The sequence below is a fragment of the Ictalurus punctatus genome, chromosome 7 (assembly GCF_001660625.3).
Source record: "Ictalurus punctatus breed USDA103 chromosome 7, Coco_2.0, whole genome shotgun sequence".
Classification (NCBI taxonomy): domain Eukaryota; kingdom Metazoa; phylum Chordata; class Actinopteri; order Siluriformes; family Ictaluridae; genus Ictalurus; species Ictalurus punctatus.
In genome coordinates this window covers 11,037,107-11,058,536 of record NC_030422.2, presented here as the reverse complement: position 1 = coordinate 11,058,536, position 21,430 = coordinate 11,037,107, and the positions used below count along the sequence as shown (strand labels likewise).

The window sequence follows — 21,430 nt, the reverse complement described above, 5'->3', positions numbered from 1 at the left end:
TTTTTTTTTTTCATTTTAAGCAACATGTACAGATCAGAGTGATTCATTCCATTAATAAAAGTATCAATAAACACACAATGAGTCAAATATATTAATAAAAATAAGAAAGGACATAAATGTAAACAGTTTAAACAAAAAATGCTGTGCTCTGAGGAGGCTGGTAACGTTTTAATGGCTTCTTTGTTTGTATCAATGCCAAACTCCATTTCTTTCATAAAAGCTTTAAAATTGGGTTTGTTTGTGAATTTGCATGTATGGATATAAAAGCTACAAGTTTTATTTTTGAAAATTTATGAATAAGTTAAACTGCCCATAGATGTAAATCAGTGTGCTGCCCTACAATCCCTGCTGAAGAAAAAAAAAAACCGCAATAGAAACCACTACAGAAATTCTATTGGTTTCCACTACAAATACCATTAAAACAATTAACAAATGTATTTTGGGCCATATTTTATTAAGATTTAATGGTTTGTATTGGTTTCCACAAGACAAACATGCCGCCAATAGAACCCAACATATTACCAGTGGAGACCCATGAGGACCATTATAGTTTCCATTAAAACCAATAAATTCCTAGTATAACCATTAAAACCATTAGAATTTCTGTAATGGTTTCTATTGTTTTTCTTTCTTTTTTCCTCTCTCTCTTTTTTTTTAGTAGGGATGGACTGGAGTATTCCTGCCTCACACCCAGAGTTCACCGGGATATAGACTCTTAGATATATTAGATATTATAGATGTTTTATTACTCTTCCTAACGTTTGCTTCAGTGGAAAAGAAGGCTAAAATGGAAGAAAAATAGTAGTAAAAATAAGTATTTCCTTTGGACCTTAGCCAACCCGACTTTACACAAACTCCCCAAATTTCACACACACTCACACAAATATTGTTGACTATGAAAGTTAATGTCTTCCCATACTTTTATGAGTTTACCTACAAGTCCAGAATAAATAAGTAATGGGGTGAAATCACAGAAAGAAAACTTTATTTCAGTGCCATTACTGTATTTTTGAAGAAATTGGTTAACTCTGTAAAAGCTATGAATTAATTTGAAAACGCTTTTTTGTTGTTGTAAGTACCATACTCTTATATATATATATATATATATATATTTAAAGACTTCTCTGACATTGCAGGTGGGAACTGAAATTATATGACAACATATAAAGCTCTTATTGTAGGGGCTTTTTGTTGTTGTTTTTTTGTTGTTGTTTTTTTAACTTCTAGGTGCGATTTCAGAAACGGACAAATAAATCAGAGGACATTTTGAATTCAGCATTTCCGCCTTTCGAGGCACCCATAATGCAACGCGCTACTCGGACCGGTCCGCCATGTTTGTGTATGACTTCAGCCTCGTCTTTGCATAAATACACTCACCTCCCCTTCGAGTCCCCCAAAAAACACCCCGCTAGCACCTGTTCCAATGCACTTATCCACCTTTTAAAGGAAATAAACACCCTGAAGACATCTGCCGTCCTTTGTGATGGCGGCCAGTGCCCGAGGTATGAGATATTAAAGCGGTAAAATGTATTAACCTGTAATGAGACGGAGTATGTTAGCAATTTTTGCTAGCTGGTTAGCATGACGGGGTTTCTAACGCTTTATACAAACGGAGATAATCAGGTTAGAGTCCAAAAAGCTAAGCATGCGTTTTATTATGGGGTTAAACCCAAATTAGCGTATGCCTGGGTTAGCTAATGGTAAATCTATTGTACATGTCGTATCTGGGTGACTCATGTCGTTTCGTATAACTTCGTACATTTCCGGCCTCAGTCCATATTTATGCAGTTTATAATCCATAAAACTATCAATTTAAACCAGTTCACTCGCTGAAGAAGGCATTTTAGATAGCAGAGTTGACTGTTCTTGTTATGTAGGGTCTATCCAGTAAAGTAAAGGCTCTGTAGTGGCTAAATAATGCATTAAAGTGTGTGTGTGTGTGTGTGTGTGTATATATATATATATATATATATAATGTGTTATTTTCATGCCCTATGTAGTGAGCGTACATATGGACTAAGGAAGAGAATGAACCAGTTCCTTATTTTCAGATGTGATTAATTCGGCGATACAGGATTCATTATTTCTGTTGAGGAAACTGTGTAATCACTAATGTAGTGAAGTTTTACAATAAAGAAATGTGTATGTAACGTTAATGGAAGGAGTCTCCAGTGTCAGCGCTCCGCAACAGTCAGTGGTAAAGGCGTAACTTTAAGCTTTCTGAAGTGTTCCGGCTGATTCAGTGTCTACCGATTCAGGAGTTCATACCGTTGCGTCTGATTATTCCAGATGAGGAGTTTCATGAGTATGATAAACCGGGAGCTGAGAGGTCGAGGAGGAGGAGAGGAGGAGATGATGATGATGATCTGGACAGGTGAGCAAATGCCTGTTTATGAATCATTAGTAATGTGTTAAAGGTATTTTGAAGTTTCACTGCGCGAGTTATGCGTGTTATGACTGTTTCAGTTAACTGAAAGTAAGGTACTGTTACTACTACTAATAACAATAATGCTTTTTATATAGCACATTTCAATTTAAAATGGAGCTCCAGGTGCTTCACAGCGTTAAGTTAAAATAAAATAAAATAAAAGTAGTCAAATATAATATTAAAATAGGAAAATATATATTTTTTAAATAGCACTGACAAAAAAGTAACAAACGATACAAATATAAAGATGTAATAAAATATAAATGTATTGAAAAATAATAATAATAGTGACCAGAATGAACACCACAGTATAAAATATACTAAACATGCTTATTAAAAGTAGAATTAATGTTTTGCCGCACATCACAGCTACATTCCTTGGTCTTACCCGTTGCTATGAATGACTAAGGGAATTTGACTTGTGTGTTACCTCATATTTATACCCCTGTGAAAGGAAGTTGTGGTTGAGCAATTTCCTGTTCCTAGTCACCCAGGTGTACACACAATTTAAAATATCAATGGGAAAACACTTCAAATATATTATTCTCATATGAATTCATAGGGGTGCCGCCAATAATTGTTGCACACCTATATTTAACATATACATATATAATATGTATGTGTGTGTGTGTGTGTGTGTGTATGTATATATATATATATATATATATATATATATATATATATATATATATATATGTATATGTAATTTTTGGATAAACCTGTGTTGTGTTTGTAATTGTTTGATATCCATGAAAGCAAAGTATTTTTGTGAAAAAATTTTTTATCACAAGATTAAACAATAAAGACAATTTTTCAGCACACTTCTTTACTCATATTTACCAAGGGTGTCAATATTAGTGGAGGGCACTGAACAATTTTGATATATATACTTTTTCCATGCGAAAAAAACATTGTGATGATAAAATGCCTTTAGTGCTCTTTATGATGACAGTTTCCTCCTTCGGTGACTTTTCAGGAATTGATTTAGCATTTGCGAAACATTTAGAAGCCCCGCGTTTGATTATGTCTTTACCTGTCGCGCACCGTCTTTCATCCTCTGGTTTCCGTCGTAGACCGAGAACGATTCGGAGATTTGCGTGTTCGGTTAAAATGGAAATCATTTCTAACCTGATTTCTCACTCGACAGTGATTTGGAAGGCGACCTGCTTGAGGAGGACTGGCTTTCATCCAAGAAGGTAAACGGCTGTTATTGTAACTGTAACGACACCTGCGTTAAATACAGAACAGGCGCAGCGACCAACGGTAATGGTTTCTGATCCTCCCGCAGAATCCATCAGAGCTGTCGGACGAGGAGCTGAACGACGACCTGCTGCAAAGTGACGAGGAAGAGCAGAACACCAGGTTTGATACGAATCTGCTATTAAACAGTGAAGTGCTCAGTGCTCGCTGAAGGGAACTGCTTGCACAGCAGCAGGTTCTCAGCAACACCCAAAAAACCAAAACTCTAATCATTGTTGGAGGTTTTATTGAATTTTTTTGGTAAACATTGTGTGTGGGTTAGTGCGCAGGGTGCAGTGGTGAGCCTGAACGCGACGTTGGGTCTCAGCGAATCGTACGAGCTCCAGGAAGGAGATGAATATGCGGCAGAGGAGTACGGTGCGCCTGAGGGAGAGCAGGAGGAGGGGTACAGGGCAGACGAGTATGGGGATGCAGAGGGAATGGAGTACAACACGGGAGGAAATGAAGACGAAGTGCTGGACCTGCAGATCAACGAGCCGCTGGACGATGAATTTCAAGTGAGTACTTCCTGTTTGCCTTTTCATTGCGGAAAAGGGGAAAGGGCTGTTAGGTTTGGTAAGGAATCTGAACTCCTCATTGGATTATAGTGTGAAGGTCATCAAATTCAACAGAGAAAGTTAACTTTTCCGATTTTGCGGCATGTGATTTTAACGGTGCATTAGGCAAAAAAAAATATTTTATTAAAAATTTGGCAAGATTTTGGTCAATGACGGTTAAGTAGGTAGAGTTGAATACGATTTTAAAGGATTTTTTAAAAATTGCTTTTTAACTCCACCCCTGTTTTCAACTGTCGTACATGCAGCTGAATCCCCAGAGTAGCAGATTTACCAGGGAAAAAAAAAAAAAAAATATTAGTAAGCACTGTTATCTCTAATTCCGGCACGTTTCCTTCTTGACAGGAAGCCACATCTACACAGAACACCGTATCCCCCCCCCCCCCCCCCCCCCCCCCGTGACGTTTCATTCCAAACCTCTTTTGTCCTGCCATGTCAAAAAAAAGACATGTCCTCAGACTAGATCAGATAAGAAGCTGAAAAATCGTTAACCCCAGCCTTTTAAACTCCGACACGGGCCAGATGATTGATGAGTTTGTTCCCTTCTCTTCTCCCGTCACGTTATTTATTTATTTATTTGTGTATGTATCGAATGCAGGCAGGACGGGTGAAAGGGTTTCTGGGATGTGTAGGGTGTTGAAAGACGTTTTCGTCTCCCATACAAAGGATTTTAGATGCATATAAACACACACCGTGTGTGTGTGTGTTGGTCTGATATATTGTTGTTTACAAGGTCGCCTAACTGATGGTTTTTGTGTCGGAACATCTACACATATTAGTTCAACACATATATGGGAAAGATATTTTGTAAATGAACATACAGTATATAATTAAATATAAATATATACTTTTTTTGTGTACGTGTAAACATTTAAATGAGACCTGCGTGGTGATGTGCCTGTCACTGAGACGCTTGTACATGTAAAGACAACTTGGTCAGCGATACTGTAGCCGTGTGTGTGTTTATTCAGTGTTTCAGTGCATCGTCTCGAATATTTACATCTCATTGACTTTCAAATGAAGGCAGGAATACTAATGGGGCATAGAAATGTGACCAAGATCCCCACTGTTATGCTAATTCAACACCCCTCTTCCATCTCCCGTCGCCGCACACCCGCACGCGCGGTTCCTTTTTCCACGCATGACGTTAACATGTTCATTCCGATCCTCGTCTGCACCCGTGCAGGCTTTCTTCGTCATCATCATCAAACGTAGATTCGTCCTGTTTCACGGACATTCCCCAGCATTAAATATAGCTATAAATGGATAAAAAGTATGACACGTATCATCACTAATGATTAAAAATGAGCACGGTGAATTTGAACTTTTTTGCTTGAAGTTGGCGCTGCCTTCCGGTCTTTTCCTGCAGGTGGAGGAGCCGCAAGAAGTGCAGACTGACCAACAGGAAATGACCGAGGCGGAGGGGGGGGAGCCTGAGGAGGAAGTCGAAGATGTCTCGCAGGTTACAGAAGCAGAAGAGGTGAGAGATGACTGTGCGATAATGTACATACTATAACGCATGCTATTTCTAGTGAGTAATTTCTTCACTCGCGCGTTAAGATGGAGGCCGAGGCCGACGCGAAGGAAGAATCTGACGAGGACGAAGAGGACGATGAAGAATCCGAGCGTCTGCGCTTCAAAACCGAGCGCAAAGACCGCACTGTGGTCCGTCTCTCAGATACCACCAGCAAACGGCGGAACATTCCGGAAACGCTGGGTACGTCCAATAATGAAACTATCCGACAGACGTTTTATTATTGACCATTTGAGTTACTCATATATATTTATATATATTTATATATATTTATATATATATATTTATTTATTTATTTTTTCTTTTAGAACTGACCGAAGAGGCTAAAGCGGACCTGATGGAGTTTGAGGAGAAGGAATGGCTGAGGAAACAAGGTCGCTTTGGTGGACGAGGGAGAGGAGGAGGAGTAGGGGGAGGAAGAGGAGGACCTCCCGCATTCATTATGGGGGGTTTCCGTAAAGACGGAGGTGCAGGACGAGGGAGGATGAACGAACCCAGACCTCCGCTGATGCCGGTGAACTTAATGCAGGTTAACACTTATTGTTCAACTTAAACTCTGGATTCTGATTGGTCATGGAACTCTTGCATAAAATACTCTCTCAGAGGAAACACTCCGGTCTCCAGGTGTCAGAACTCTTGTTTTTAAGGCATTTGAAACATTCGCGACGTGTTAACCCTCTACTCGTACACGTCCGTCCTTTCAGGTTCACTTGCTTCAGCGGAACGGGGCGGGTTTGCTTTAGAAAAGTCAATTAGCTCTTAACTCTCGCTCTTATCCATGTTGATACACGGATTACCCCAAAACGACTCGGCAGGAGTCCATCAAAAAGCATTACGCCAAATTAAATCTGCACTTTGTCTAAGGATTTAGCTCTCTTTGCTTATTTTATTATTAAATATCCATCGAGGAGTGTAATCCCCACGTGTTTTTTTTATTTATTTATTTAATTTTTTTATAAAAAGTCCCCCCATGCTTTTTAATTCCTCTTACGGACGAGGAAAGCCGTGTCATGTCTGCTCCTGGGAGCGTGTTGCTTTTATTTATTAAAAAAACGCACACACAACACAGACTTCAGAGATGCGTAACGGTTTAATTGAATTTTTCTCCCCTTCGCAAAAAATCTTTCAGAAGGATTAGCTCAAAGCTACAACTTCATAAAGAAATGTTTCCAGCTGAATATTTAGCAAGAAAATTGTCTGCGTGTAGCTATAATACTAGACATTATAATATACATGCTATATACTATTTTAATACATATTATCTTGTTCTCTCTTTCTCTCTCAGCCCAGAATGATTCATCCTCAGTCCCATCGTCCTCAGCCCCGCCCTTCCATCCCACGTGGTGGTCCCGGTCTTTTCCCCACGCCACTCATCCCGATCCCCCAGCAGCCCCTGCAGTCCCTGATGCCTCCGCGGTCGCCGGCGCAGCACCAGAGGCCCCAGCAGGAACTGCACCCACCACGCCCACACGGACACGCACTTCCACATGCACACGCCAACCAGCAGCAGCAGCCCAAGAACATTCACATCAACCCGCATTTCAGAGGCCCGTCGTCTTCCTCACCTGTCCAGGGTACAGAAATTCCCAGTTCTTTCATTCACCCGGTTCATTTCATTCACAGAGCAGCTCTGAGTGAGCGTGGCAGTGGGTGTAAAACTACACAATGTGTGGGTAACATTCATATATATATATATATATATATATATATATATATATATATATATATATATATAAAATGGGTGTGGCTTTACTACTACACTGTGTACGGGGACTATATAAGTATATTTGAGACAATATATGCAAATGAGAGCAGCTCTGAGTGGGCGGGGCTCTACTACTACACCATATTTAGAAATCGATTGATTTTTTTAAGACCATATGCAAATGAGGGCAACTAAGTAGGCGTGGCATTACAACTAAAATGTGTATGGGAGTATTTAGGTATCTGTGAGACCATATATGGAAATGAGAGCAGCTCTGAGTGGGTGTGGCTTTATTACTACACTGTGTAAGAGGAATATTTAGGTATGGTTGACTGTATATCAGTTGTTTGTCTCTCACAGTTCCGTTGATGTCGCCCGCTCCAAATCAGCCCAGACCCAGCCTCGGCCCTCAGAGATTCCCGGTAAGCGAGCACGCTTCACCTCACAATAACGCAACACACAAGCGCTGTGTCTCAAACGGAGTACTGTGTGCGCACTTGAGTATGAGAGTACCTGAGTATTTGCATACGGCGTCCCCTGGTGGTGTCTGTGCTGTGACCTTTTCACTACAGACGGTGGTATCGGGGTCTATGTCTGATATCCGATATCGTGCACTCTTTTACTTGTAATAAATACTCTCATGCCAGGCAATAGATAACAGGTGGCGTAACCCTGGTTTACGCGGTCACGCAAATGCGCAAGCGAAATGTTAATCGGAACTACGGCATCTTGAAACCTGATAACTGTGTTTGCGAGTTATCTCGCACTTACTGACAAAGCATTCAGGGCGTAGAAAAAATTATGGGGTTTCCCCAGGAAATGTAAACAAAACGGCTTAAACAAATGGACGGATGAATGTGTGCCTCAGAGATATGCTGTGGATTGAAACATCGGTTAAAATGAATTAGTTGAGAAATGACTAATTAAGCTGCGCGCACACGCTTGGATAGGTGTAATAACTTTTGTATTTTATATTCCTGCAGTGTTTTTTTTTTTTTTTCCCTCCCTCCATATTTGGACATTATTTAAAATGCTAATGCAGAGCAGCAGCAGCTACTGTCGGCCCTCTGGGTGCCTGATTACCATCGATTATCATATCGGGATGTCTCAGCTCAATATCAGCTCTCTGATGAATATTAACACTGACTTTGTGAATATTAATAACAGCCATATATTTACTTGATTTTTATCCTGTGTGAATTTTATTTGCCGTATATTCAAAACTGTATATTCAGAAGATTCCAGATTTTTCTATAAAATAGTCAGGTATTTATATAATGTTATTAGCGTAGTTGCATTTAACTTGCTTTACTAGATTTGATTACATAATGCAAATCGCTGTTAGAAACATCAGGTACCTCGGCACCTGAGCTAACCCACCTCTTCCTCAAAATGGCCGCCATTTGTCTTTCTGTATTTGTTTTATCTCTCAGTCAGATCATATCAGGGCACATATTGACCATCTGAGTGTGTATTTGCTGAGGATTAGCGTGTTTTTAAATTTTTTTTTCTTAAATCATGCAGCGAGGCATTGTGGCCGTCTTTAAGCTCCCATTGTGTTTGAGCCGCTGACCTTTTTTTGAATCCCCAAGTCCACCATTCTTCCTTGCTCTGCGTAGCTAATCCGGCTGATTGACTTTCCCTTAAGTAACTTTTTCTCCAAGCGCACCTTTGCCTGGATTAAAAGCTTGATCGCATCTTAAGTTATTGGTAACGAGCTGAGAGGAGGTGTGGCGTGGTGCGGCTCTTCATGAGCAAAGAGTAATTTATTTAAGAGAATAAAAGAGTCGGTGATGAAGGGATTGGTATTCGGCAGAGAGATTAGAGGATCGTTATCTCAGGACGGGTTTTATTAGCTAACTTTTTTTATTTTTAGCCGTTCTGAAAACTTCAGCGGTCGTTCCGTAGCGATGAGGTGATGTCACCATTTTCCTGACTCTCTCAACTGCTGTCACGACAGTATATTCTTACAATATAGACTCGATTTGAATCATGCCGGGGTTCTCGAATGCCTCTTTCATGTGTCGTTGCCGTTCGGCTTGTGTTTCCTCTCAGGGCCCTGTGGATTTCCAGCAGCACCTCCAGGGTAATTTCCTCCAGCCTCAGAGGCCCCCGCCTCAGGAGCAGTGGAGAGGACCACCACCACCTCCACACCAGGAGAGGGAGCCGTTCTACAGCAACGGTAAACCCAAGGACGTGGCTGCGTCCCAAACAGTGTCACGTCTCTTCACTGGCTTGTTGACACGGACGTTAATCACACGAGACATTTTAGTTCATAATCTTTAAGCCGACTGGCAATTTCTCAACCTGCAGGGGATTATGGGTAATGTACAAGAATAACGCTATACACTCTATTCCACAGAGCCACGGTTTCCAGCGCAACCCCTGTTCGATCTCCCAGGCTCCGCCCCCCTGATGAACAACATGCTCCCTCTGTCCTTCCCTCAGCCGGGGCCAGGGTTCTGCCCCCCAGGCGGTGGAATGTTCCAGAGAGACCTTCCTCCTCCTCGCCCCAATTTGCCCCCTCCTCAACAGTCTCCTGCCCCGCCTGCGCCCCGCGGCTTCATGGGACACAGGCAGCCGTTTCCTCCACAGCAGCACAACGCCCCCTTCAGTCCTCAGCACACGCCATTCGGCATGCAGGTAACACACACGCGCGTATACACACACACACACACACACACACAATTAGGGAGGAAACAGTTTTTTTCAAACTGAAAATTCTCTCTGTTACAGACACTGTTTAAATTGTAACTTATATATTCAGTTCTAATCCTTTCTTTATTCGTGTGTGTGTGTGTGTGTGTGTGTTTGTTTGTTTACAGGGCCTAATGCAGTCACACCCTCAGCAGCAGCACCACGACCCTCCCCCACCTCTGCATCATCACCCGATGCACCACCACCAGCAGCAGCACAGACAGGAAGTTCCTCCTCTTCCTCATAATCAGCACCACCAGCATCAACACCAGGGCCAGCCTGGGGAGCAGCATCCCATCATGCACCTCTCTCACCCGCCCTTCCGTCAGCCCATTCTGGGTGGACCTCGACAGATGAAGCCCCGCCCACAAAACAACATGGGTCGCTTGAGAATGGTACGAAAAGATATTTAAAAAAAAAAAGTAGAAATAAGACGCCAGATTGGGGATTTGTAGTCTTAAGATTTACGCGTGTGTATGTGTGTGTGTGTGTGTGTGTGTAGGGGTCTCCTTCATCCATGCAGCAGCTCCAGAGCCACCCTCAGCGCAACAGTAACCTGCGCGAGCTCCCCATCGCCCCCAGCAACAACTCCCCTGTCCGCCCCCCTCAGCCGAGGCCCATGATCAAGGTCACTCAGAATGCCAGGCCTGGGCAGGGGGTTGGGGGAGGAGCCATTGGACGAGGGCGTGGTTCTGCTAAAACCTCCCCGCCTCCAGGCAATTCAGAGATGAAGAATGAAATGCCAGCCACACAGACAAGCACACCTGTACAAAAAACACCAAACACGCCTGTGCAGGTAAACACAGCCGAACACGCCTGCGCAGGGAAACACAGCCAAACACGCCTGCGCAGGTACATGGTGCCAAATGAACCTAGGTAGGTAAACACAGCCTTGAAATGATGTAAATCTTTTTAATCATCTCTGTTAGGATGAGGAAGAGGATGAGGAGACCCGTCAGTACCGGCTGAAGATCGAGGAACAGAAGCGATTGCGTGAGGAAATCCTTAAACGTAAGGAAATGCGCAGGCAGATGCAGGCCGGCGCGCGTAAAAAGGAGCTCCTGGAGCGCCTTGGGGGCCAAGCAACACCCCAAACACCCCCCATGCAACCCCAAACCACCCCGACTCAACCCCAGACCACCCCATCGCCCCCGTCAGCCACCCCCAACGGCGTTAAATCCCGCCTACAGAACCCCAGCATAGAGCAAAAGCAGAGCGTGCAGAACCCACAGAGACTCGTCCCACCGCTCCAGAGTCCCAACATCGGCGCACCATCGCCTCCAGAGGAGAAGATCCCACCGATCCAGATGCAAGCTAACACCGTAAGGAAGAGGACCGTCATGCAGCGCGTTAACTCCGGTGGCCTCGGCTCGCCTCAGATCCCACAAAAAGTGCGAGTTGTTAAACGACTAACGGGCGTGAGTACACATTCATCATCAGGTTGCAGTGCATAAGTATTCACCCCCCACCCCCACTAAAAACACTAGTCACTCTGAGAGCACTGTCTTTACTGTGAAGCATGGTGGTGGTAGCATCAGTCCCTTTTAGTTCCAGAATATAACAATACTAAATGTGTGGAGTGGTTATGCAGGGCACTGTGGTGTAGTATAATGGCTACCAGGAAAAAATACACGCCGTAATATGAATGAATGAATATGAAGTCAAGTGTCAAACTTCACCCGTGAGACACGGAGGCCTGATGTAAAGTTCACATCCCGCTGTGTCCTTTTAATTTTCTCTTCCTTCCTGTCCGGACTCTTTCTTTGTGTCTGAACAAAGCGAACGAGTGTCAGAGTTTAGTCGTTCTGACTGAGTTAAATCCATAAAGCCTCTGCGATGGCACTCGACTCTAATTGAGCACGCTCTTTACCTTTTTAAACGCCGAAATGGCACTCGTCAGAGTGAGCCGTTTGCCATTTAGATTTCGACAGCACCTTGAAGGCCTGCAAGTCTTCAAGTCATTTTGCCGTAAATTCGGGACCATAAAAATGTGTCGTTTGTGAAATTTTGTCATGGTCTCTGTTTCGTAAATATAAACGTCTTAACCGCGAAAGAGGAGAATTCTCGTCTCGTCCTCGAAAATGGATTGACGACGTTATCTTCTCCGTCCGCAGCCGTGTGACGTTGATCCGTGTTAAAATAGGTGTCAATCCCATGACGAGCACAATTAATCTTCTTCCTCGTCGCAGGTATCTCTGTTATAATACCTGCAAGAGGAAGGGGGGAAGAGACGGATATTCTTTTGAGCTTATGGCTGGCGATAAGAGTGAATGAAATGTTCACAAAAGCAGCGAGGAGGAGGAAGAGGGTGAGGCACGGCTGAGGGAATAATACTGCTTAGCATCCGACAAGCAGCTCTGGATTTTCTATTCAGCTGCATTAATCTGTCAGCGCATCAGGCGGGAGAGTGATAGCGCGATAGCGTCTCATTCAGCGAGAGCGACGGATGGATAGATTCACTCCTCTTCAGGGCAGGGTCAGAATTGTTAGTCTTTTGTCATAGTTTTCCTTCTTGAACGCTCACCTACAGCAAGAAACTGAGACAAAGAAGTAAGAAAATTAGATTTGGTGATTAAAGATCACACAGTTAATAAATAAAAGGAGGAACTCGATGTAAAAAAAAAAAATACAGCAAAAAAAATTGAAGTAAATGCTGCAAGAAACACGTTAAGAAAGGTTATGCCTCAGACGTTGTGTACAAGCAGAATAAGCAGACGTATCGTTATTCCACAGGGAGAGGAAGCTCCGCCCCTCCAGAATCAGCCACAGCAGGTGATTGGTCGAGCCGCTCCTCAGCAGAGACTGGGTGCCGTCAGGAAGGTCACGGTGGCAGCAGCTGGACCACAACAACAATCACCACAGCAGCAGCCTGACGTGAACCAGAGTAACCGGGTACGTCCCAAAAAATCCTGCATTTGACTAGCCTCAGAAGAACTTGGAAGAGCCTCGGGGACACATCGACACCGTTTACAATTAACAAGCAGTTTACAGTTCGTTTACAATTAACAAGCAATACAAGCTGATTCATGGGTGTACAGTAGAACTCATATTAAAGGTGAAGAAGTTTGAGAAAGAAAGGGAGAGCGTGAGGAGGAAAAAAAAAAGAACCACACACACAACTCGTACAGATTTTGTGTCTAGTTTCTTGTGTTTATTTTAATTTATTCAGTTATAGTCCATAATGGGTGTAGGGAAGGGGGGTTAACTAATAATTAAATAATTTCATAATCAAACAAATAAGTAAACAGATAGTCAAGCAGTTTTCATGTCATGTGATTGCCACAAGATGGCGGAACATATCACAGTATTGTTTTCTGTATTAGGAAATGTAATTGGTTGGTATATAAGCCGCATTGGAGAGTGTAGGAAAGTGTGTTTTTGTGCAAACTGATGGTGAAAATGACTTAAAGGTCATAGGTCAGACAGGAATCTGAAAGATGACACGTTAGTGTGGGCTAGGCCTCAGTTGCGTGTCTTGTCACTGGGCAGGTGGTGGTCTCGGGCCGAGGACGCGGTCGTGGTGCTCGTGGCGGTCGGGTAGCGCCACAGAACAGGCCGAGTACCCGAGTCGCTGAGTCTCAGCCCATCACGGTGTCTATAGACGGCCTGTCGTCCTCCACCACAGAGAAACAGATCAAAAACCTGCTCAACTCCATTGGCCCTGTCCAGGTACAACACGCATCATTCTGGATTCTGATTGGTCAGAAGGTGTTGATTTATTTTCTGTAACAGGACCATATGAATGCACTCATTCTAACGTTATTGTTTCTATAGTAACAGCTCCTTCACAGTGACATAAAGAAAATCACAATCTCTGATACTGTAAGGAAATGTTTATTTGACATTTATGTAAGGAGTCTCCAGGTGTGCCAATGGTTTAGATGATCGAATAAGCCCATCTTAAACATTTTAAACGTTTACATGATGCAGTAACACTTCAGAACACTGGGTGGCGCTAGTCGCTCACTTTTCTGTGTGTGTGTGTCCAGACTCGAGAGTGTCTGCTATGTGGTAATGCAATGGCGCCATCTTGTGGCCAAATACCCTTTTATTAAATCACTGTGGAGAGTAAATCAGACGTTTCTCTTCCTGTATCAGTGAATATTCCAGTTCAAAAGTGTTTTGTGCTCCGTAGACGTTTAAGATGATGCCGCAGCAGCGGAAAGCCATCGCCACGTTTGCGAATCCTCAGCACGCGCTGAGTTTCCAGCACAGCTTCCACAGGTGAGTGCGGTTGAACCGGAGTTTCCTCCGGTTTACTGTTTTTGTTTGCCGTGTTTTTTTTTGTTTGTTTGTTTGTTTTTGTGAACCGGCAGTCTCATTTGTACTGGCCACTCACCTGTAAGCTTTCTGTAAAAGCTGTAACGAACGAGAGCTCGTTAATGCAACATAAGATCTATCAACGTGCGTTCAACGTTAAATAAACTTATAGTTGACGCCTGCTAAATACAACAATCAGGAAGGCAGTACTAAAAATGGCACTACGCGTGTTTCGAAATCGTTTTTAACGGTACTTTAATGAGCTTTGCTGCTACATTATCGTTTCGATAGCAACAGCATGCACGCGGACTTGTATTTCAGATGCTTCGCCGAATCTACGATTTAATAATAAACGTACTAACAAGGTCCTAAGCGTATAAACGTCGATTGTTCTGAAAGGGGACGTTTATTTAACGTTTAGCTGAAGGAGTCTCCAGCGTCAGAGGTAAAGCCGTACATTAACCAGAACTTATTCAGGATGCTCACTCTTTCGGAAACACGGCAAGATGCGCTTTTTTTAATAAAAAACTTTGAGAGAAAACAAAAAAGAGCGGGAACAATGGTTTGCAGCTGCTTTTCGTGAGTAAGAAATTGTTCCATGACGTTAAAGTAACTATAAAACGCTTTTTAAAAAAAAGCATGACGATGAAAGCATCGTTCGTTAATGATGAAAAAAATCATAATTGTTGGGAGTTTAATTAGAAAGTGATTAAACTACTTTGTACGCTTTCTACAAGAACAGCTAGTCAAGCAGTTTTTTCTCGCCTCACAAATTACGATTTTTCGACTGTTGCGTTGAGACTGGAAATAAAACGGCGTTATTAATGGAGTGCGACTCGTCGGGTTCGTTTTTGTTTGCTGCAGGTCGCTTAAGTGAACGGCTTAGCGGCTAAGTTTTTTTTTTTTTTTTTGTGTGTGTGTGTGTTATGATCACGTAGGCACATGATCGATCTGTCCCACATCGACGTGACCATCATCGACGGCTGAGCATCGGGAACAAGAGAACGACCAGCGTAAACGCCGAGAGATCGGAGCGAGCTCCCGGAATCGAGGGCGCGTTTTACTCTAAAGCTCTCAAAACACTAAAGCAAGTTTTGGAGGAACTGATGGTGGGGAAAAACAAACAAACAAAAATGACAAACGACTCGGATTTATTCATCCATCCCTGGTTTCACTGAGAGCAGCTGTCCCTACGTTGTGTTATCCACTCAAGTGATAATTCCCTAAACTGATTCAAAAGTGGGGAAGCAGCTCTGACTGAAGAGACACCGTTTATTATTATTATAATTATTATTATTATTATTATTATTATTATTTTGACTGATTGATTGATCAGTAAGTGAAACGAGAGGAAGGCTGTTTTTATGCGAACCCGCATAGTCGATAACGATGACGCTCGATAACGGTCGCTCCCGTCCTCGTTTACACTTTTTTTAAATACACACTCCTGGACAAGATTTTTCTTTCTCTCTTTCCTTCTTTCTTTCTTTCTTTCTTTCTTTCTTTCATTCTTTGAGATGGAAAAGCAGGTTGGAGTTGGAGTTTTTTTTGCCGCCACTAGAGGGCAGTGTGCGAGTCGAATTGTTTGTAAGCCATTCGTTCACAGCGTAGTTATGTTTATTTGAGGTGGTATGGAAGTACATGTGGTTCGTATTTCAGAATGGTTCATCCCAGTACAATCACATTTTCTCACAATTATGCAATACGGGATCAGAGTTTTATTTGGAGGTCCGATTTGCAGGTTTAAATATATATTTTTATTATCAACGTAATCTCTTGAATGGCTAGTTTTCCACAACAGCTAAAATAAACAAAGAAAGAATAAAATTAATTTGTCTCGATTTCCTTCAGTGGAATGTTAGCAGTAAGGTGGGGTTTTTTTGTTGTTGGGGTTTTTTTTTTTTTTTTTTTTTTTTTTTTTTTTTTGTTTTTTAAGGTTTATACATTTAAATGAAATAGTGAAAACACAACAGTGGTTCTGTGTCCTGCCCGTGTTCCATAAAACGCCTATGGTCGTATATGTGAGAAATTCGTCGCCTCGTCTTTTTCAGTCAGACTGCAGCATTTCCAGACTGGTCAAACATGCTTGCTAGCGTATTAGCATTTGATAATTTTCGATACGTTAACGGCAACAAAGCGGCAAACGGAAATTTTTGCTAACCGGTGCGTGATTTAGCCGTGGTTTTTTTTCTGTTTGTTAGATTTTGAGACCTCAGTGTGTTTTCTCTTAGGTTTTTATTTTTTAAATACTAGCACTGCTTGCGGTGTCGCTATTGTTACGTCCCAAATGTTCAGTATGTTTCCTCAATTTGAAGGAATTTTCCACTAACACTCTGCTAATTTCACCCCAGCGCTTTGATTTTTTCCCCCCTTCTTCAGCTTATGTTAAGTGTATAATATTTACAACTCCCTCGTTTCATTTGCAACCGGAGCGTTAGATTTTAATAAGATTGAGTTCTAAAGTGCACTTAGCCTCATTTCCATTCAGTTTGTAGCTCTTGTTACATCCAAGCATTGCGTTTTGTGTCTCAGTCTGAAGGATTGTTATGCTAGCTCTGTTCTAATTAGCCTGTTTAGATCAATTTGTGGTGATTTTAAGAGGTTAGGGGTTTGTTTTTGTGTTTTTTCCTGAGGTAAAAATGTCCCCATTTTTATCAATTTGTCCACTTTGTTACTTCAGCGCACTCTTCCATTTCCCAAATGTGAAGGATTGTTATGCTAGCCTTGCTAACTAGTGTTCTAGCAGCATACAGATCAGGCTTTCTTTCTCTAATCTGTTCTGTCTCTTTCTATTTTATATCCTACATTAAATGGTCGCTGTTTTTTTTCTTCTTCTTCTTTTTTAGTTTTATATAAATGACCTGCTTCTTGTGCTACTTCTCAGTTTCGCTCAGCTTCTCTGTTCGAGTCTGACGGATTAGCTTGCTAGCATTGCGAACTACTTTGAGGTAATTATAGATCAGTCGTTTTTTTTTTTTCCACCGGGCCACAACGAGATTTTGTTTTGAATCGCATTTTCATTCGTTTTCCGTTCAAGTCCGGACATTTAGTGCTCCAGAGTCGTGAGGATCGAAAGATCGTTTCGCTAGCCTTGCTGACCATCCTTGTGAGTGATCGTCGTCAGTATTTTCTTCTTCGTATCCTGAGTTATGATGTTTTCCTCGGCCTTAGATGGATGTTTCATTACGTCCCCGTCCCCTGACTTTCACAGTTTACTCGGTGCATGTTAGCTAGTGTTTATTGCTATCTAGCGTTGTGGGCGATTGCAGCTCAGTGTCTTTTCTCCTCAGGCTGTGGTTTTTAACAGGATGGATGTGTTTTGCACTACATCACAGCGCCATTTCCATCGATTTAATCCGAATGAATGCCTCTTTTTATGTTTCGATCTTTTCGATCCCCATAGAAGCCGCCCTTGCCTTGTTCCTCTAGCATCAATTATTCATTAATTGTCTATTCTATGCTTGTCCAGGAGTCACTGCGTGTCGGGAGCAGCCGCTATCAGCGCTCACACTCATGTACATAAGATGTGGCTAAATTAGACGTTTGAGGAATACCAACTGTAACAGCAAGTGATTATTTTTTTTCTTTTCTTTTTTTTTTCCCCCCCGCATTATAACTCTGGTTTAGTTGTTTTTTGTTTGTTTTTTTTGTACTAAAATCATTGCATCGTTGTTGGATCGTTTTACACGTTCTGTTTAAAGAAGCACGCTTAAGCCAAAGGTTTATCTTTGGCAGGCTTATTATTTGAAGACGTTTTAAAGATTAAAAAAAGGAAAAGATCAAAAGAATAAACCATGGTCATGTGTATGCAATGTAACGATACGTATGTGCAGGCGGTTCACTTTAAAGGTTTTGTGTATGCGTGACGGTGGAAAAAAGTCTCTCTTCCTCATTTCACCATCTTAACGACTCCATCCATGTGTTTTGGGTTTAAGTGTGTGTGTGGGAGGGGGAATACTTTTTTCAATACTTTTTTCTTAGGCACTTTTTTGAGTTACTTCTTAAATTCTTTAAAAATTTTTTTTTTTTTTTTTTTTTTAAGCTTAGACTAATATAAAGAAATATATTTTTCTCTCATGAAAAAATTTAAACCCAACAAGCTATAGGTGAATGCTGCTTTCACGTTTGGCGTATTATTATTATTATTATTATTAGCAGTATTATTCATTTATTTAATACATTTTTTGGGGTGTGTTTTTGTTCCCATTATACATAGTGATAGTTAGTTAGCCAACACTAGCTTGGACTGGTAAGAGTGTTGCTATGGTTGTAGTGTGGTTATGTCACTTGTATTTGGGGGGGGGGGGGGGGGGGGGTAATTCAAACGTCCTGATTTGCTCTATATAAAATATATATATATATATATATATAAGTTAATTTCAAGTTTTTAGTTAGAAGTGATTTTAGATATATTAAGTAGCTTAAGTGAATGTCGGTCATTTATTATTGTCTTGTCCACAGGTATTCTCATAAACATTGGTAAGATTATACATGGATATCATTCTGTACGTGCATGCTGATTTTGTGCGCATTTTTATTTCATGTCACATTTATTTATTTATTCCTTTATTTATTTATTTGTTTGTTTATTTATTTTTATACATTTTGATCTGCAGATTTAAAGTGCACTTTAAGTCTTCATGTATATGGATTTAAAAAAATTTTTTTTAAATCCTCACGCGTTCAAAGCGTATCGGCCGTGCCGACCCGTGTCACGTGACACATTTCTAAAACGTGTATAAGATTTTAAAAACAAAACAGAAAAATCTTATAAGAAAGAAACCAGGGTTCATATTGAACCTTAAAGTAACTTCATTAGAAGTTTGTTAGACGTTTATTTATTTATTTATTTATTGATTGTATTTGTCGTACTGTGATGTGATTCAATTATTTATTTGAACGTTCTGTAGGATCTGCTCGTCATTTAGGAGACTTTGTTATATTTTACTAATTTCAGCCTCTGTTGTGTTTTTTCGCAGGTTAGATGTTCCAGAGACTGCCAAATGAGTGTCCCCCCCAACCCCCCCCCCCCCCCCCCCCCCCCCCCCCCCCTATTTGTTTTAAAGGAACGGTTCAGCGACAATTCCCCAGATGTAGTCGATCAGCTAAAGACATGTTTGGTGTCCAGTGTTAGCTTCTTCGCTTTCCAGCAACAAGGCTAATGATGATTGGGTGGGGGGAGGGGGGGGGATTTAGGCCTGTGTTCAGCTAAAAATATTAGCCTCATTGCTCCAGTGCAAAAGCTTCCATCAGCCACCAAGAGTTTCAGCTGATCGACTTTAAAGCGTTTTATTTATGTCTGACATTTCATCATGGCTAATTCATTTGGCTAAATTGGGCTAATAAGGTGTTTTTAATATCTCTTAAATGCTGACTTAGAAGCCAGTCTAAACACAGAGCCATTCAGTGGATTTGAGCTCAGAACCGTAAAGGAGCAGTGTGTAAGTTTTACAGCCCTCTGCTGCCTATGAGACACCCGAATCTAAAACATCTCCTTCCGCAAACCTTAGACTTCCCACAACCATTACAATTATCTTCGAGCTGCCTTTTAAATAATAAATAAGAAATGTAAACACAAAATCAGCCATTGTTTGTTTTTAAACTTGTCAAGTCACCTTAATGTTTTATTTTATCTGTTTTATCAGTCATAAAGCAGATATTCTTTCTAAATTTGGTTTGGGTTATATAGTGGATTTGATCTCAGAACCTTCTGGAAGGTTAAAGTAGCAGCGTGTCATTTTTAAAGCCATCCACGTGTTTGCGAGACTAGAACTGAAAGAAAAACCTTAATCCTCACACCGTTGTTAAAATTATGCTCAAGTTTCCTTTAAGCATTAGGGATTAGAACTCAGAAACTTCTGGAACCTTTTAATATTTTTTAAAGCCTTCGGCTACCTTTGTGACAACTGAAACAAAAAAACAATCGCCAAGCTTTCCTACGACTAAAAAAAAAAAAATCATAGTTAATGAGGTGAATCAGGCTTAATGAGAAATATAATAGGGAACCTGATATGAAGAGCCAGTAAGACCCATTAGAGTTTTGAAATTTTGTGAATTACAGGTTGTTTTTTTTTACGGGGTCTTGGAAATAATCTGATTATTAAAGAATTAGAAATGGTTGTAAACTTTACATACTGCACCTTTAACCGCTGAACCGGCACCTTTAATAGAGATTTCTGTCCAACTAATGATGGGTTTGTCCACAGCATGTGATTCCGGCGATCAAGTTTAACTTCTAATGCGATTACATTTCCCACAGGTCCAGGGTGGATGAACAGAATCACCATCCTTCTATCTCTGTCTTTTCTTTCTTTGCAGTATTGCTAAACCCTAGATAGAGAAATCTATGCATCCTTTCATCTCTGTATCGGCATATCGGCTCGGCTTCTCCACACTGACTGCAGCATTAATGTTCACATGACCTGCTTTTTAAAAAATTTTTATATTAAAGCAGGGAGGAGGTGACGTGTGGATTTCCTTAGTTTGTTTACCATGGATCAGTGACGCTGCACCCAAGCGAACATTCACACACTCGCTCAGAGCTCCAAGCGATTTGTCTGTCTGTTAAACACACACACACACACACACACACACACACACACACGTCTGCATTGTTGTTGTGGAAATGCTGCGTATAAGAGACAATGTACTGTACACACCAAAAGTCATGTGATCACTCGTTACTGTGTGGAGTAAACTGTGTGTTCCTAAACCGCTGTCATTGACGTGTCAGTGTGTACACATCCTTTTTCTGTCATCATGTAAATGTCAAACTAAATGTAAATACAAATCCAAAAGCAATAAAACTACCTTATACAAGTGTGTGTATTTGTGTCTGTTTTCTCATCTAGACAACAGCAGGGGCAACTTGGAGTGTTCAGTTTTCCAGATACAAAAGTGAATCTTACAGACAAAAACACAAAACTGACCCGTGACAGTAGTGTTGGAATTAGGAGAATAACCTTGGAATTATGTATGACAATTGTCTTGGA

General features: G+C 41.3%; 1 protein-coding gene across 2 annotated transcripts; it reads left to right on the top strand.

The window, feature by feature from the left end:
* The first annotated feature begins 1,324 nt into the window (after window positions 1-1,324).
* rbm33a (RNA binding motif protein 33a) lies at window positions 1,325-21,257 on the top strand. Of its 2 annotated transcripts, none has more exons than XM_053681401.1 (19): window positions 1,325-1,502; window positions 2,290-2,374; window positions 3,576-3,624; window positions 3,717-3,790; window positions 3,951-4,185; window positions 5,612-5,722; window positions 5,803-5,959; window positions 6,085-6,290; window positions 7,062-7,350; window positions 7,842-7,903; window positions 9,537-9,663; window positions 9,844-10,124; window positions 10,307-10,573; window positions 10,681-10,974; window positions 11,108-11,596; window positions 12,912-13,070; window positions 13,668-13,847; window positions 14,314-14,402; window positions 15,377-21,257. In XM_053681401.1, the coding sequence occupies exons 1-19, from the start codon at window positions 1,484-1,486 to the stop codon at window positions 15,423-15,425; spliced, it is 3,222 nt and encodes a 1,073-aa protein (XP_053537376.1). In that variant the 5' UTR covers window positions 1,325-1,483; the 3' UTR covers window positions 15,426-21,257. The 2 variants fall into 2 exon arrangements, with proteins under 2 accessions (XP_053537376.1, XP_017328213.3); XM_017472724.3 differs by having other exon boundaries at window positions 6,085-6,305.
* The last annotated feature ends 173 nt before the right edge of the window (window positions 21,258-21,430 follow it).